We start from the raw sequence: 16,008 nt of genomic DNA, 5'->3' as shown, positions 1-16,008 counted from the left end.
TTCAACTTCTTGTTTATGCCACAAAATGACTGGATGTACAGGTTTTGTAGCAATTGTAGAAATATTAGACCTTAATTGTCAAATGTTTAAGCATGTTCTAATCATGTATACTTTACTTTACTTAAAAATATTTTCCAAATATTTTATTTTGTAACATTTTGGAAAAATAGGCAATTTAACACAGAGGTTCCCACTCTTCCTTGGTGCCCACCTATCCTGTTACCATGTATTCAAGCCATTGGCCAAGTGCATCCACACATGGAAGGAATTTGTCTTGTACTTTGCTCTCCATGTTCACACACAAACCAAATCAAAGCAATGAGACATCCAAATCCAAATCTAACATAGTTTGATTCATATGTTACGAAAACTGTTTACACACGTAGTTGTACATACAGATCTCTGTGGTGTGTTCACAGAATTGAGACTCTATCGTCACTGTTTATAAAGTGTGCCATAAACATGTACAGTAACGCAAATAAGATTCAGTGGCACCTGTTTGTATGCAGTATACACATATATGTTTTATGTGGCTGTGCTGTGTGTTCCAGGGTCCTCTGTGTCCTGTGGGTCCAGGCCCAGGTGGCCCAGGTCCTTCTGGTCCAATGGGCCCCTACAATCCTAACTCCTACAACCCAGGACCCCCTGGACCCCCACAGTGAGTAGCTACTGGACAGATAGCACTGCGAGTTATACAATGAACTGGTCCATGACTAAATAATGATGAGGGAAGAGGAACCTGGAGCATTCAATATCTAGATGATGATGATGATGAGAAGGTCGTAATCAAAATGTCTTCTTCTCTCGTCTCCAGTGGAGGTCCTCCAGGGCCTCACCAGTACCCTTCTCAGGGCTGGAGCAACAACAGCTACCAGCAGTGGCAGTCCCCCCAGGGACCCCATGACCCTAGTGAGTCACTGCGTCACCTCTTTGACCTGCCCCTGCTGCTTGTCAAGCCTCAGAACATCATATCACTCCTTTATGTAGTTGTTCTTGGTTGTATTAGCACTGTGGTACCTCTCCTTATCACTGCATATTACTGTACCTCGTCCTAAGGTATTTAGGTTATAAATGATGTATATTCCTTCCAGTCATTACAGATAAGGTATGATGATAATTCTGTCTAAATCTGAGACTGGTGGAGCATTGATGGGACTGTTGTGAGTGACTGGATGAAATGAGCCATTACTAACCCTGACTCTGTTTCCCTCCGGTCTCCAAGCCCGGTCTCCAGGAAACTAGCAGAAGCTCACCCTCAGCCTATGAGGGCCTCACCCCCTCCACCCTGCATCTTTTCTAGGCAAGGCGGCGGCTGCTGACCCCAATGCGGCCTGGGCAGCATACTACGGCCAGTGTTACCAACAGCCATCGGGGGCTATGCCGGCCCAGAACCCTGCAAACCCGGCCGGAGGTGCACCCGTCCCAGGTGACCACACCCAACCCGCCCAGACCCCGGCGGGGCAGCAGGATTACACCAAGGCTTGGGAGGAGTACTACAAGAAGATGGGTGAGACGGCCTTTCTTCTTTTTCTGTTACTTTACCCCTGGGAATATGTTTGTGCTGATGGGCCCATTTGGATGGATTTTTTCCCCAGCCGATGCTAAGGCCCCGCCATAGCATCACCGCCATACAATGATGTTGCGCATTGAAAATAGCAGATCTATAAGCTCATAACATGATGTGTTGTGCTGTCACAATACAGTTTTACAAAGTATGTCTATAGAGACAGCGGTGAAGGCCATAGAGCCATAGCAATACAGCGCAAACACGCTACATAGACCTGAATTGAATGATTATGTCTTCTTATGATTATGATTTCAATAGTCTCTTCCATCAAGAGAGCCAGGTAAATTAATACAAATCTATAGGCTAAATCTAAATCTATAGAATACTCATTCATCAAGTATTCCCTTCGTTTTTGGAGTCATTCATTCACACTGAAGGAAAGCAACACAAACAACATTTCTCCATGAATTCAAGGCCTCACTGGATGAGTACTTATTAGAAAAAAAGTAAAATTGGGGGTCACCAAATGACCCAAATATGGGTCACCCCAAATTCCTTTTTTCTATATTTACTCAGCCTGTGAACATTAGGGATGGGAATTTCGAGGGTGTGAAATGTATATCGTTTTTTGTTCATAGCCTAGCACCAATCTGTAAACCTTACTGTCATTTCTATAAAGATATGATTAGCGAGTGACATAAACAATAGTGACTGTAGTTTCATGAGTTTTTGCAGGTCTGAAACACCGGCACATAATGAAGGGTCATTTGAAGAATTGCAATAATAGAATTGATATAATTTATTTACCTGTATTTAGATTTTTATGCAGATTTGAGCTTTTATATTCAGACAGGATAGTGTGACGTGAGGGGGAAGGACAAGCAACACAGGTCTCCAACTGGTATTGAATCAGGGACTGTCACATTGAACTTATGTGATCACCGCAATATCCGGGCAGCTACCGGAGCGCTCCTATATCTATATGTCTTTAGATGCATTTTACTCTTAACTGTAAAAGCTGGCACGATCTCTATGGAGACCATAGTTTGTGGCAATAGTTTAGCATGTTATATCAAATATTCAAGATTGGACGATCTATGGAACCAGAGATTGTGAAGACCTGCTGTGGAGACTTGCAGGTCATTAAGCCTCTGTGTCTCTCTCCTCCAGCTCAGGCAGGGGCCCCGACCCCGACCCCAACCCCAACCCCGGCCCCCACGCCAGCAGCTGGAGGCCCCGGGGCTGGAGCAGCAGGTGGTGGCGCTGCAGCCTCAGCGGGAGGCCAGCCAGACTACAGCACAGCCTGGGCTGAGTACTATAGGCAGCAGGCTGCCTACTATGGACCCACAGCACAGGCCCCTGGGCAGCCAGCTGCTGCCCAGCAAGGACAGGTTGGTACTGTGGGCTACTGCGTCACTGGAGCTGGTCCTATTCTTAATGCACGCCGGCTTTTTTCTTTCTCTATTGTGATCTCTAGCAATAATGTTGATTATTTTATTTATGTGCTGTTTAGGACAAAGTGCTGTGCAAATGTTCCCATTTGTTATCTGTCTTAAAGTGATCTTGTCCTGCTGTAATAATCAAAAGACCATCTTGTCTTTCGTCATAGTTCTAACTGCACCATCTTGCTTTTCAGACCCAGTGAGAAGCTATACGGTGAATGGAGCTCAAGATTCCAAAGGGAACCAGCAAGAAGGGATTCATGTTTGAACCTCGAACACTCCACTAGCAGAATGCAATATTGTTTCCCCAGGATGGCTGGAGAAGACGCGGCTGATGATTGGCTGAGACAGGAGATAGGGAGTGCTCTTTTTGCTTCATGTGATGAACAGTTTTGTGTCCACCCACAGCTTGCCAACTGAGGCGGCACGCTCGTCATTGCGCACGGCCATCAGCTGCTTGCCGCAGGCACTCGCTCACCTAGCAGCTCGCTCAGGAGCCTCAAGGCCGTGCTGTCAGCATGCCTGCCTTGTTGTCAAGTGATTTTAAAGGATGTTGAGGTAACAAAAATAAGCGCTCCTCTTCCCCAACCCTCCTGGAGAAAACGATGTAGCTACCATTGGGACATTGGGTTTTGTCTACTTTTGTTGTTGTTTGTTTTGTTTAAAGGTTTAGCGTTCTTTGTCATATGTGGAGGGTGAGGGGGTGAGACTACGCCTCACTTTCATCCATCACCTGGACACTGTTGGCTAAAAATGTGAACCGAACAAAGACATTGGTGGTGCATCGCTGCTGAGAGGACTGGCATGCAGTCATCATGACCGTTACTGCAGCTTTTCAGCATTTTAAACTTCTCTTTTCCATGTGGTTGCTGCGATGGACGTAGTAGCCTCGGAAACGCTGATGTGGGGATTGGCCTGCCAACGGACCATTTTCACAGCAGACATTTTTGACAGGCAAACAGAAGGTAATGACGTCAGTTGTAGGGTTTCAGTGTGGGTTTCATTTTGGTGTGTCTGTGCCAGCATAGGGTCAATTCAAGACATAGGTACAGTAACTGTAATGTCAACTCAACTAGTAACTTAAAACAGTTTTAAAAGTACACAATTTCTAATCCTAGTGTTGCATTTACGGTACTCAATTGCGCATAGATCTGTGAAGATTGTGATTACACTGCATAGTCAGAAATAAGTGAGAAAATGTACCTGTTATTACCCCATGTAAGCTTGCTTGCTGTTCAACTATTTCAGTTTGAGTCATTTCTGATATCCGTTCTGCTTACGAATGTGTCTTCTTTCTGTGTGGGCTCATACATACAGTGTGTGTGAATGCAATTGTACATTGTGTGAGTCATGCATGTATGAGTGGATGAGAGTGTATGCGATGGCATGCGAGAGGATTTTGACTGTTTGCGGTTGTTCAGCTATGGGTACCTACAGCGGAAAGTGTTCTCTGCATTTCTCTCTCTGTCAGGGGTCTTCAATGTTTTTTAAGCCAAGGACCCTTAGCAGAGACAGAGCGATGAAGAAGGGACCCCCACAACATGTTGTATAAAATTGTGTTCCAGATTAAACTATTCATAGATGGCTTCAATGACTATTAGTGTTGTGTAAATTAATGGTTTTTATTTATTTAAGACATTTAACAACTTAAAACCCTCAATACTTAAGGGCAAACTTAACCTTAGGCTCTGTACTTGGTTTGTTCCTTTTCCCCCTACACCAAACCTCTTTGCCAAGAATAGCCGATCTACAAGCTTACAATGCCTCGCCCTGGAAAGAGATGCTACGGTTCAAGTGGTTTGTGGCGCACACATCTCGTATATATCTAAAATCTAAAATGACACCGATGCTTTCCCGGATTGAATGGGTTAACAGTCAAAGCCACACTGTGCTTGTGTAGTTAAAAAATTCAGATGAACAGTGCCATGTTTGCGTTTCACCTCAAATTTGTATGGTTGGGTTTACGTTTTACGCCTTGTTTTCCGTTTCTTTTTTAATAAACGCCACTTAGATATGTCATGACATCCCGTCCGTTCATCTCATTCTTATAATGCTTAAAGGAGCACTTAAACCATTTTCAACCTCATCTTCCTATAATTGGTCCTCGCTAATGCTCATAAGATGGCATCATTTCTGTCTACCTGCTCTGCTTCTCAGAGATGGGCTGTGGACAGTTCAGAAACCTGCCTACCAATGACATCATCGGTGGGGATTCCAAGTTAATGGAAACTACAGTTTTCCCCGTAAAGTTAGCATGCTGAAATAGAAACTATTATTCTTGCATTAATACATTTATTTATTTTTAAAATATTTGAAATCCACCTATTTTGTCATTAGTGTCCAGAATTGTAAACTGTCCACAGCCCACCTCTGAGATCCAGAGCGAGTAAACAGAAATTGTGCCATGCCATCTTAAAATGAGCATTAGTGAGGACCAATTATATGAAGATATGGTTGAAAATGGGTGAAGTGCAAAAAGTCAAATCACCATGATCAAATCGGAGTCTTCCTATGTGTTGGTTACTTGGTTTGGATATTGTATTAAGCAATACATGTCTGTTGGTTTTGACTCGGTAATGTATCAGGTACGGATTATTGTATTTTGAATGGCAGCTTTGAGCCTGCCTCTGGCGGCACAGTTGGATAATTGTGAATAATTGACCACCAGCAGCAATACTCTGTTCAATTAAAAAGGGCAAACATCAATTTGTTTTCAAATGTGTGTTCTTGTTTCCTTTACTCTACTGCCATGACCAGGACATGGCAGTTTCACCAGTTTACCACTAGGTGTCACTATTAATAAACTCTGATTAGTCTAACCATGCAGGCTATGGGGTACAGTCACATCCACAGGGGGGAAAGAATTAGCCTGGCATTGGCCCAGACTGATAACGTGGCTCACCCCCAGGGTCCTCGAATGAGAGAGTGAATTCATTATTAAGTATGGCCAATGCCAGGCTAGGAAAGAATAGCTACTGTGTACTGTGCAGATTAAAACATGTAAAGCCGGCTCCAGTTATTCTTCTGCACCATTTTGTTAATGTAGCCTTTTCATATTTTTACTGAAGTTACAAAATTAATATAAATTATTTGTTTGACTTGTTTTCACAGACATGAGTGAGCAGACATTTTGACACACCATAGATGTGTAGTTTCATTAAGGTGTTTGTGTGCTAGCATGAAGTTTGTACAGCAGTTGTCCATGATGGTGCACTAAATGAAACATATCTTTACCTCTGTTTACACATCTGCCATATAATTGGGACTGTTTTACAGTCTGATTGGGAGCTACAGTACATCTGAAGGAGTGATGATGTGATGTGCATGCTACTGTATTTGTACCTTTTTGAATAGATGGTATATAGTGAATAGTTTAGATTTTAAAGGCAATTTGCAAAAAGTTTGCCTTAAAAGTTATTATGGTTGTAAAATAAAAAAGAGAAATAAACTAGTTCATGCTACTTAATACTGGACAAGAATAGCCTACCTTTTCATTCTAATTAGATAGTAGGCCTACACAATATCCCCTGAAATAAGTCAACATTTAAGTGACATTAAATTGTTACGTGTTCATCTTTCATTTACCCTGAAGTTGCCTCTGGGGATCAATAACGGTTTAATAACCCATCCTATCTTTCAACAGCACATGGTGGGGGAAAAAAATAGACTAAAATCAATGTCATCTTTCATGACTTCATGATGGAACAAAAGCGCATGAGTCATAACAGCAGTGGTGTGCTCAGATTCTGGACTGAAGTAAAAGTAGCAATACCACAGTGTAAAAAATACGTAGTTACAAGTAAATATTCTGTTTACTTTAATACTTAGTTACAAGTAAAGGTCCTGTATTCAAAATCTTAAGTCAAAGTAAAAAAAAGTATTAATATACTTAAAAGTAGCTAAAGTAAAAGTACTCATAGTGCAACCCATTTCAGAATCATGACATTCTACCTGCGATCAGAGAATTCTGTCAAAGTGAAAGGTCACGGACAAAACACAAAACACATCCCAAAACAAAGCACCCAGATATGGTCGGAAAAAAAGGTTGGGTCTATTTATTCAGAGGGACTGACCACAACGATGAGACCTGGTCTCAGTCTGAGAGCCAGTGATGCCTGAAAAACCTACTTAACATCCGGAGCAGTGCGACACAATGGCAGAAATCGGCCGATATGACCCAGCAAATAATCGGTAATCGGATATCGGTCATAATTCCATAATCGTGCATCTCTAGTGCACACATAAACATACGGTGTGCATTATGTCTATGGGTGGACAAAGCTTATTGTTGGTTCCAGTACATTTTTGGAAGCAAAGGCATGGCTGTGTAACAATTTTGTCAAGGCCATTTGTCTGTTTCTCCAGTGAAAAAGCTTAACATAAGAGTTTCAATAAATGCTTTATATACTGTGTGTGTGTGTGTGTGTGTGTGTGTGTGTGTGTGTGTGTGTGTGTGTGTGTGTGTGTGTGTGTGTGTGTGTGTGTGTGTGTGTATGTATATATATATATATATATATATACACACACACACACACACGTTATGTTATTTTTTGTTTTGTTATTTTTACTATGTAAAATTAAACATTATATTAAGTTGGTAAAATCTCTAATTATACATGAAATGCAAAGTTACCAATAAGCTTTATATTTATTTGTATAACGTGTATATTTGTAATACACACGTGTGTGTGTGTGTGTGTGTGTGTGTGTGTGTGTGTGTGTGTGTGTGTAAAATCAATGAGTCAGTTGGGGCGGGGTCATATTCTAACTTGAATTTCCAGTTAACCAAGCCCTACGATCAAAGCCTTGTGGAGACGAACTGCCAGTCACTGACCACGACAGGATGCATGTGCCGTCTCTGACACAGCGACAGTATAGGCTATAGCTGTCACAGAGCAAGCCTTACTGCCAGCCACAGCCACATAAGACAAATGGAGCTTTAAAATGATGCAAATGTGGTTTTCGCACATTTTGTTCATAACAAGATGCATGCCTGCTGGAACATCTCGAGAGAAGAAACCTGAGACACCCGGGGAGACAATTTTAAAAATTATTTTAATCTTTTTTTTCTCTATCTTTAAAATTAAAAACATCTGAATTGCATTCTACCACCTCCAAAGGCACAGTCATACTTGTAGCTGACCAAATTCATAAAACACTGCCACAGAACATTTCTTTTCCCTATTTATTTTTGCTTTTATACATAAGAAACCAAGCACTATAAAATTGACAAAACATTATTTTTTTTCTCGTATTGGATAAAGAATGGTCATTCTATATGCTGTGTAGATTGTTAAAAGACAGGAGTGATATGTTCGCTGCTGTGGTAGCGGTAGTCAGATTCCCTTGAACCTAATTTATACTTCATGATATGATGGTGTCGCTCGCCTTTCACTCCATAATCATTTCGTTGCGGCGAGTGACACCGTCCTGCAAAAGTATAAAGTAGGCTTTATCAAGGTAACATGCTGGTTCGAAGCAAACAATGCATGTTCAGGACACGTGCATTGCAGCTATTTAATAAAAAAAAAGATTTCCAAGACACAGACTTCAACCACTTTAAACCTGGCAATCCTATTTTGGGCATGTCATTATATAGGCGACATTTTCAAAAGCAGTATAAATTGAAGATCTACAAGCTCACGACACGTCGCAACCGAGAGGCATTGTGTGCTTGTAGATCCGCTATTTTTGAACGATGCCGCCGTACAACACAGCATAAAATAGGGCTCAAGTGGTTAAAAATCAAAAACCAGAGATGTGATATTGTACTTTACAACAACCCATGGTGGTGGTGGACAATGTCTTTTGAATGGTAGAAGCAAAACGAGATCGATGGCAGGAAGGATGAGGGGAGGTGAAAACACGCCGAAGGGCATGATGACGCCGGAAGGCGCGGAGGACTGTGCAGAAAGAGTCATCGGATTCATCTACCCAAGGCCTTTGAACCGCACAAACAATGGTACCTGAACTCAGGGGACTTCCCACCATGCCGCCTACAGAACCTGCACCTGACTATTCCAAAACACGGCAGGAAATGACACATCTCTAGGCAGACAGACAAGACAGAAAACTTCAGCAGCAACTATCGATTATTTCTTTCGAAAATAGCAGATCTACGAGCTCACAACACCACGTCTCGCGCCGCGATGCGAGGTTGTAGATTGGCTATTTTCCCTATTCAATTACGGAGATTTTTTTGTATCATCGACTAAATTGATTGGTTCGATTAACCGCTGCACCCCTACATTTCAGATGTCTGTGTTGGAGTTCTTAGCCAATCTGTGCAAAGAAGCCCGGCCCTTTAGCCTGTATATATGTGTGGACCATTCACTGGAGGATTAAGGGGCTGATAACCGTAGTGCACACGTCAATAAAACGCACACAGAATGCTTACAATGTGTGACGACACATCACCATCCACTGCACAAAAAGATTCACTTAGTGACACAAGGAAAATTCAAAATAGTGTATAAATATTTAATGTATGCATGTATACAACTAATCTATATCTCAGTCAGGCACGGCACAGTCCTCCTCGGAAAACACGTGAAATGAAAAACAAGAAGGATGAGCTCCAACACAGAGTGATGAGCTCCCGGGTTAAAAATCTGCCAAACTTGGCGTAAGAAATGGGAAATAAATCTTTTGATAGAGGACAAGTACGTATGTAAAAAGTAAAATGATGAGGCCACAGAGGAAACCAATCAAAAAGAAAGGAATTAAGCACTTTAAAAACATAAAAATATGATCCACCTCTCTCTCTCTCTCTCTCACTCTCTGTCACACTCTCTCTTTCTCTCAAAACTGGATGTTATAAAAGTAGAAGGATGTTTTTTTTGTTTTTTTTGTAGCAATAAATGGGAACATTTACTCCACAGCCACTGGGGGAGGGGGGGGGGGTTAATCAGTGTGTATAGTAGCTGTGTCAAGCACCCCAAGACCACGACAGCTATTCTTTACAGGCAAATAAAATCAAACAAGAAATCTACACATTTCTCCCAAAATCCATGATTGAACACAAAACAAAACAAAACAAAAAGAGAAACAGTCAACTCTTGGCAACGGTTGTGCGGTGATAAATCACATAACCGGACGCGCGCACTTGTGACACACGCACACACAGTATCATGAAAAACAATGTTCATTTGGACCCTAGATATAACAGCACAGCGGTGAGACCTCGGTGCACACGCAAGCGCACGGACAACACACAGCATAAGCATGATTTATATAGTTGTGTGCTAGTGTCGTGCATGGATATAACTGATCTACAAATAACTGATCTACAAGCTCCCAAATTGTCACATCGCGATGCGGTGGGGTTGTAGATCTGCTATTTTTGACATGCCACACTGGCGCGCAAGTATAAAAATCAGGCTATGGGGGCTGTGTACCACGCACACACCACTTTGTCCCAACAACCTGACGCCAGTCACCCACACTTTTCTCTACAAAACGACCCACAGACTCTGATTGACAAATTAAGTGACAGCTAATGGGCCAGACAGAACCGCACTGTTCAACAGCCATGTACTTTTTAAAAGTCTTCTCTTTCACAAACAAAGAGCCCTATCTTTAGGACCACTTTGGCAAGGCAGTGACAGTTTTAGAGGGAGCGACCGTGGCCAGATGCAACCTCTGCATCAAAGATGTAGTGAGACATGTAAAGACAAGACACACGACCACAATCCTTTTTTTTTTTTTACACACACACACACACACACACACACACACACACACACACACACACACACACACACACACACACACACACACACACACACACACACACACACACACACACACACACACACACACACACACACACACACACACACACACACACACACACATCTGACTTACTCTGCTCTGTGTTCATCTCTCTCAGTATTCTAGTGCCTGGTCTGTTTTGCCAGGTCAGATCTGTGCTTACAGCAGTATGGTGGATAGGTGAAGGCTGTCCAGGCTGAAGTGGTGCTGCTGAAATGGTTTGTGTTTGGTACGTGTCGTTTTACTTAGGACCGCAGCGCTTGTGTGTGCGCGCATGGGTGTACGCACAGACAATATGCAAGATCTACATGTAGTATCAAGTGTATAAATTAGTGTATTTTGTACATAAGTGTGTGTATATATGTATAATATATATAATATATTTATATATCTATTTATCTATATATTTATAACCACATGATGAATGTGTGTCTAGTAGTGTTCTGTTCAGTCCTCTGCTGGGCTGGTGGTGAACAGCACTCTCTGGTCGGTTCTGGCCAGCTTGGCGGGGGGTTCCAGGGACTCGTCCCCCAGTTGTCCCCCGTCTGAGGGGAGGGACAACTCCTGGCCCTCGTCATCGCTCTCGTCCTCTTCCTCCTCTTCCTCTTCTGGAAGCCAGACGAGAGAACAGGGGCAGTCAATGAAACACATCCTTGTGTGTTGAGCACATACATTTTTTGAAAAAATATAAATATGGAGATACAAGGTTTCTGCCCGATAGCGACGATATACTGTACATTATATAGTACCATCTTCTAATAACCATGGCACAGTAAAAGATTCAAGTTACCTTTGTCAGGATCAAGTGGGTTTAAGCTCCGGCCTAAACTGGCAAACTAGACAAGAGAGGGAATCATGTTAACCAATTTCAACCTTTCAACCCTAGTATGGACATTTTGTTACAGGCAAAAATTGTAAACAAAAATCGTCAGATTAAAAATAAATGATATAAAAATGGCAGATCTACAAACTATTCATCACACAACAAAATATGTAGGTCTCAAATAGGTCTCAAGTAGCAATAGTCTGCCTCGCGAGCCAGACTATTGCCTCCCATAATTTTCAAATGCTTCCGTCATACAGTCTGGAGCACGGAAGCTCTGAGAATGATCAGAGGATAAAGCGAATGTGAAGCCTCCTACCCGCTTCCGTTTTGTCTTTACAGTCACGCAAATTTGTCCTAATATAAACCAAAATAATAGAAGCATATACTGTATATAGCTTGCTGCTTAGCAGGCTATAGGGGCCTCCAAAATAAAATGTAAAGATATTTTAAAATATATATTTTCGTTAACGGAAATGACGAACAGCTTCCGTTCTCGGCTTTCGGGATGTGTAGTTACAGACTCTACATAGCATTCGGAGATTGTGGAATAGTTGTCTGCCTACGCGAGATTAGGCGTAGCCGCGTAAGTAGTTAGTATCGTACAACACAATATGGTCAGGTAGAGATGTACTGTATGGCCAAGTCTTAATGTGTGATGTGTGACCCACACTGGCGCTGTTTCATAAACAATTGACACAATATGTAAAGCTATGATGTTTTAGTAACATTGTTCCTGCTGTTCTACATACTGCCAACCAGGTGAATAAATCACAGATTGAGGCTTTAACGTTTGCTTTTATATGAACTATCCGAGACTATTAAGATGTCACGGAAATGGTAAATGGTGCATTTATATAGCGCTTCTATCCGAAGCGCTTTACATTGATTGTGCCATTAACCCATTCACACACACATTCATACACCGATGGCGGAGGAAACCATGCAAGGCACCAACCTGCTCATTGGGAGCAATTAGGGGTTCAGCGTCTTGCTCAAGGACACTTCGACACTATAACTCTAGGGGAGCGCCCCAGCCCGGGATCGAACTGGGAACCGTGCGGTTTTCCAGTTCACTCTACCCGGCCACTCTACCCCTGAGCCACTGCCGCCCACGGAAGATGCTTCAATCTGAACATGTTGGTAGTTTGACCACTTCAAATGCTCTAATATTAAAACTATAACCAGAAATAGCGACGCATTGAGACGCATTGAGAGCTTCTAGATCGGCTATTTTTGCTTCTATGGAATCCTAATGACTGAAATCAGTCATGGGGACTGACAACTTTAATCCGTGTGTGTGTGTGTGTGTGTGTGTGTGTGTGTGTGTGTGCGTGCGTGCGTGCGTGCGTGCGTGCGTGCGTGCGTGCGTGCGTGCGTGCGTGCGTGCGTGCGTGCGTGCGTGTGTACCTCTCCCATGACGGCGATGGGGGTTTCCCCCTTGGCCTGAGCCACTCTGTGTTCTATCAGGTAGTACATGTACTCGTCATACAGCAGGCGGATCAGGTGGAAGGAACCAAAACTGGCAGCACTGCGTAGAGTCAGGTCTCTGATCACCATGGAGCTGGGGGCCAGAGGGAGGGGAGGGGCCCGGATTAAACCACAGTTCTTTTCTTGACCACAAAATATAAGAATGTTATTTACAGTAGATAGATAGCATGTTATAGTTGGACAGATGCTAAGTTCATTGTTTACCTGATGTCCTGATGTTTCTTTGAAGCACTACACTGTTCTCTCTGCACTCTAATTATCTGACTATTTACCTGTGGTGTAAAGTAACTAAAGTACATTTACTCAAGTACTGTACCTAAATACAATTTTGAGGTATTTTTACTTTAGAGTATTCTAAATGTTCAGTACTTTTACTTCTACTCCACTTCATCTCCACTACAGATATAAATTATTACCGGTATATTATAAAACATACATTAACCACTTCAGCCCTATTTTACACATAGTCTATTTTCAAACATTTTAGTACTTTTACTTTTGATACTTTAAGTATATTTTGATGCCAATACTTTTGTACTTTTACTCAAGTAACATTTTGAACACAGGCCTTTTACTTTGTAACAGAGTATTTGTATATTGTGGTATTGCTACTTTTACTTAAGTAAAATATGTGAGTACTTCTTCCACCGCTGCTATTTACACTGTTGTTTATTGATTAGAGTTCATGTTCACTCTTACTTATTCTGATCTAGCACTCACTCTGAGATGAGAGCGTCTGCTAAATGCCAACACTGTGATTGTAATTGGTCGGCGGTGACCCGTTTAGCTTTCAAATCATTTCACATTGTTATATTTTATATTCTAAACTTGCAATCAAGTTCCGCCTGATGGGACTGATAAAGGCTTGACCTTGAACAAAGGGAATAAAACAAGATGGTTGAGTTTTGTCTATCCTGAAGCCGGGAGAAGAGGATTGATTTAACCCATTGAGACCTGAAGCCGATTCTACATGTCTCCTAAATCCCAACGGTTTTCTGAAAAACGTATGTTTCTATATCAGTGGTGCTCAATCTTTTTCATGTCAAGGACCCCCAGAATGATATGAATTTGGCCGCGGACCCCCATCAAAATATTTTGTTCCAGGGACCCGCCCAGAAGCAAAGATTTGAGTTAAAAATGTTCACTTTAAAAAATGTATATATTCAAAGATTTGCACACATTTTCACAAATTTTCAAAAATAGCAGATCTACAAGCTCGTAGCGCGGCACTCGGTGCCGCTCTCTCACCTGTAGAAGGACCACTTGAGCAGGAAGAGCTTGGCGGCCTTGGGGAAGGCGGGACTCTGTTGGTAGGGCTTCAGGACCTGCGAGACCACGCCGTCCAGCCAGGCGGCCCACTGCTCCAGCGAGTTCTGCTGCTGCAGGGTCAGCTTGAAGTCCTGCTCCAGACGCTGCACCACGCGGTCCTCACACCGACACACCCAGGATGCCTGCTCCTGGACGGGGGGGGGGGGGGGGGGGGGAGAGGTGAGGAGGGTAAGTGTGAGGTAGGGCTGGTAAATTAATATTAGATATTCAATGTATAAAATAAACAAGACCAGGAGACCTGGTTCTGCCAGACCCAGACTTCACATGACGTGTCAGCCTGTGTCTATGCCCATGTATGGACGAAAGGCGGACAGGCTTTTTATGGCTGGGGCCTAAGGACAAAGGGGGCAAAACCAGTTTTTTTGCCCATGTATGGAGAAAACAGGTACAAAACATGCCCATGTATGGACGAAAGGGGGACAGACTTTTATGGCTGGGGCCTAAGGACGAAGGGGGCATGCCCATGTATGGAGAAAACAGGTACAAAGCCTCATGTAAGCCAGACCCCCTGGGTCTGGCTTACATGAGGCAACAACAAAAATAATAATAATAATAATATTCAAATATATTCGAATATCTGCCAATTTTTAAGACCAATATTCGAATATCATTTCTGAGGAATGTTACCAGCCCTAATGTGAGGAGAGGACAGGAGGTGGAGGAGCAGTCCAAAGTGTTTGACCACTTTCAACCTGGCACCCCCTATTTTGGACAAACGGTGAAAACACCCAAATACAGCGAGAGGGCAGTTTGTTTCTGCAGGTTAACACCACCACACTACTCCAGTGGCTGATTACTGCTGGTATAGAGGAAAATATTGGTAAAAATGTATTTATTGTCTTGTTATGTAAACACAGGGAAAAGTCACATACAGGGGTGGGACGATATGGGTATCTCACGATACGATATCTGTGGCGATATTAGGCCCTCGATAACAATAATATCACGATATTCGATATATTGCGATATCGCGATATATTGCATGAAATTTCACCAACGATATATCACGATAGACCTTGTATTCAATTCATAAACACATAAAATAGCACCAAACAGTTCAAAATCATCATCACACAAATACAGAGTCTGAAAAAAACGTATCACAGTTTTTTTTTATTATATATTTTTATATAATATCGATATTTTTCGGCAGTATATCGATTATTTATCGCGGGAGGAAGTATCGCGATATATCGCGATATCGATATATCGTCCCACCCCTAGTCACATACTATGCCTTTAAGTCGCTAAGCAGTGGACAGCTGCCAGGTGTGAATGTGTGTAACCATGCAAGTGTTAAATACGGCGTTGCTGGTAAAACTATCAAGTACTAGACCATACCCGGTCGGCGCAGCGCATCCGTGGGGGGATATGCGCACATGATCTGGCAACCCGGGAGGCAGTTCGTGCCATAGCTGGGCAGCCCCGTAACCATGGCGACAGTGTTTGACACAAAAACGCTAATAAGAAGCTGAGATTTGATGAAATTGAAAAACGGGCTTCACAGTTAAGTTCAGATGGTAATGGTCAATGGCTGTGTGCAAAATCAGAGCAATTGGTCCAGCCAGTGGGGAGAACCGGGTAGCTTCACCACCACCACCACTACAAACGCACAGAGGTTACTAGAATTATAGTAGGATAGT

The 16,008-nt window shown here is 42.6% G+C and overlaps 2 protein-coding genes across 10 annotated transcripts in view; one reads left to right on the top strand and one right to left on the bottom strand.

Moving 5' to 3' along the window:
- LOC311055986 (far upstream element-binding protein 2-like) overlaps positions 1-16,008 on the top strand; it is a 184,890-nt gene that overhangs the window by 6,676 nt on the left and 162,206 nt on the right. For 2 of the 5 annotated variants that reach the window (XM_084072310.1, XM_084072309.1), the window contains exons 14-18: positions 552-658; positions 815-909; positions 1,301-1,507; positions 2,678-2,902; positions 3,150-5,640. In XM_084072310.1, coding sequence (XP_083928436.1) covers positions 552-658; positions 815-909; positions 1,301-1,507; positions 2,678-2,902; positions 3,150-3,217 — 702 coding nt within the window. In that variant the 3' untranslated portion in view covers positions 3,218-5,640. Of the gene's footprint in view, positions 1-551; positions 659-814; positions 910-1,222; positions 1,508-2,677; positions 2,903-3,143; positions 5,641-16,008 lie in introns of those variants that run through there. The other 3 variants (XR_014601842.1, XM_084072311.1, XM_084072312.1) reach the window with 3 other exon arrangements.
- Positions 7,988-16,008, bottom strand: part of rfx1a (regulatory factor X, 1a (influences HLA class II expression)) — a 30,400-nt gene continuing 22,379 nt past the window's right edge. For all 5 annotated transcript variants that reach the window (XM_084072304.1, XM_084072305.1, XM_084072306.1 and 2 more), the window contains exons 15-18: positions 14,285-14,493; positions 12,956-13,109; positions 11,513-11,558; positions 7,988-11,330 (exon numbers count right to left, since the gene is read on the bottom strand). In XM_084072304.1, coding sequence (XP_083928430.1) covers positions 11,170-11,330; positions 11,513-11,558; positions 12,956-13,109; positions 14,285-14,493 — 570 coding nt within the window. In that variant the 3' untranslated portion in view covers positions 7,988-11,169. The remainder of the gene's footprint in view (positions 11,331-11,512; positions 11,559-12,955; positions 13,110-14,284; positions 14,494-16,008) is intronic.

The sequence above is a fragment of the Gymnoscopelus microlampas genome (genome assembly GCF_963454915.1).
Source record: "Gymnoscopelus microlampas genome assembly, chromosome: 11".
NCBI classification, from domain to species: domain Eukaryota; kingdom Metazoa; phylum Chordata; class Actinopteri; order Myctophiformes; family Myctophidae; genus Gymnoscopelus; species Gymnoscopelus microlampas.
This window is presented reverse-complemented; position numbering and strand designations above follow the sequence as displayed.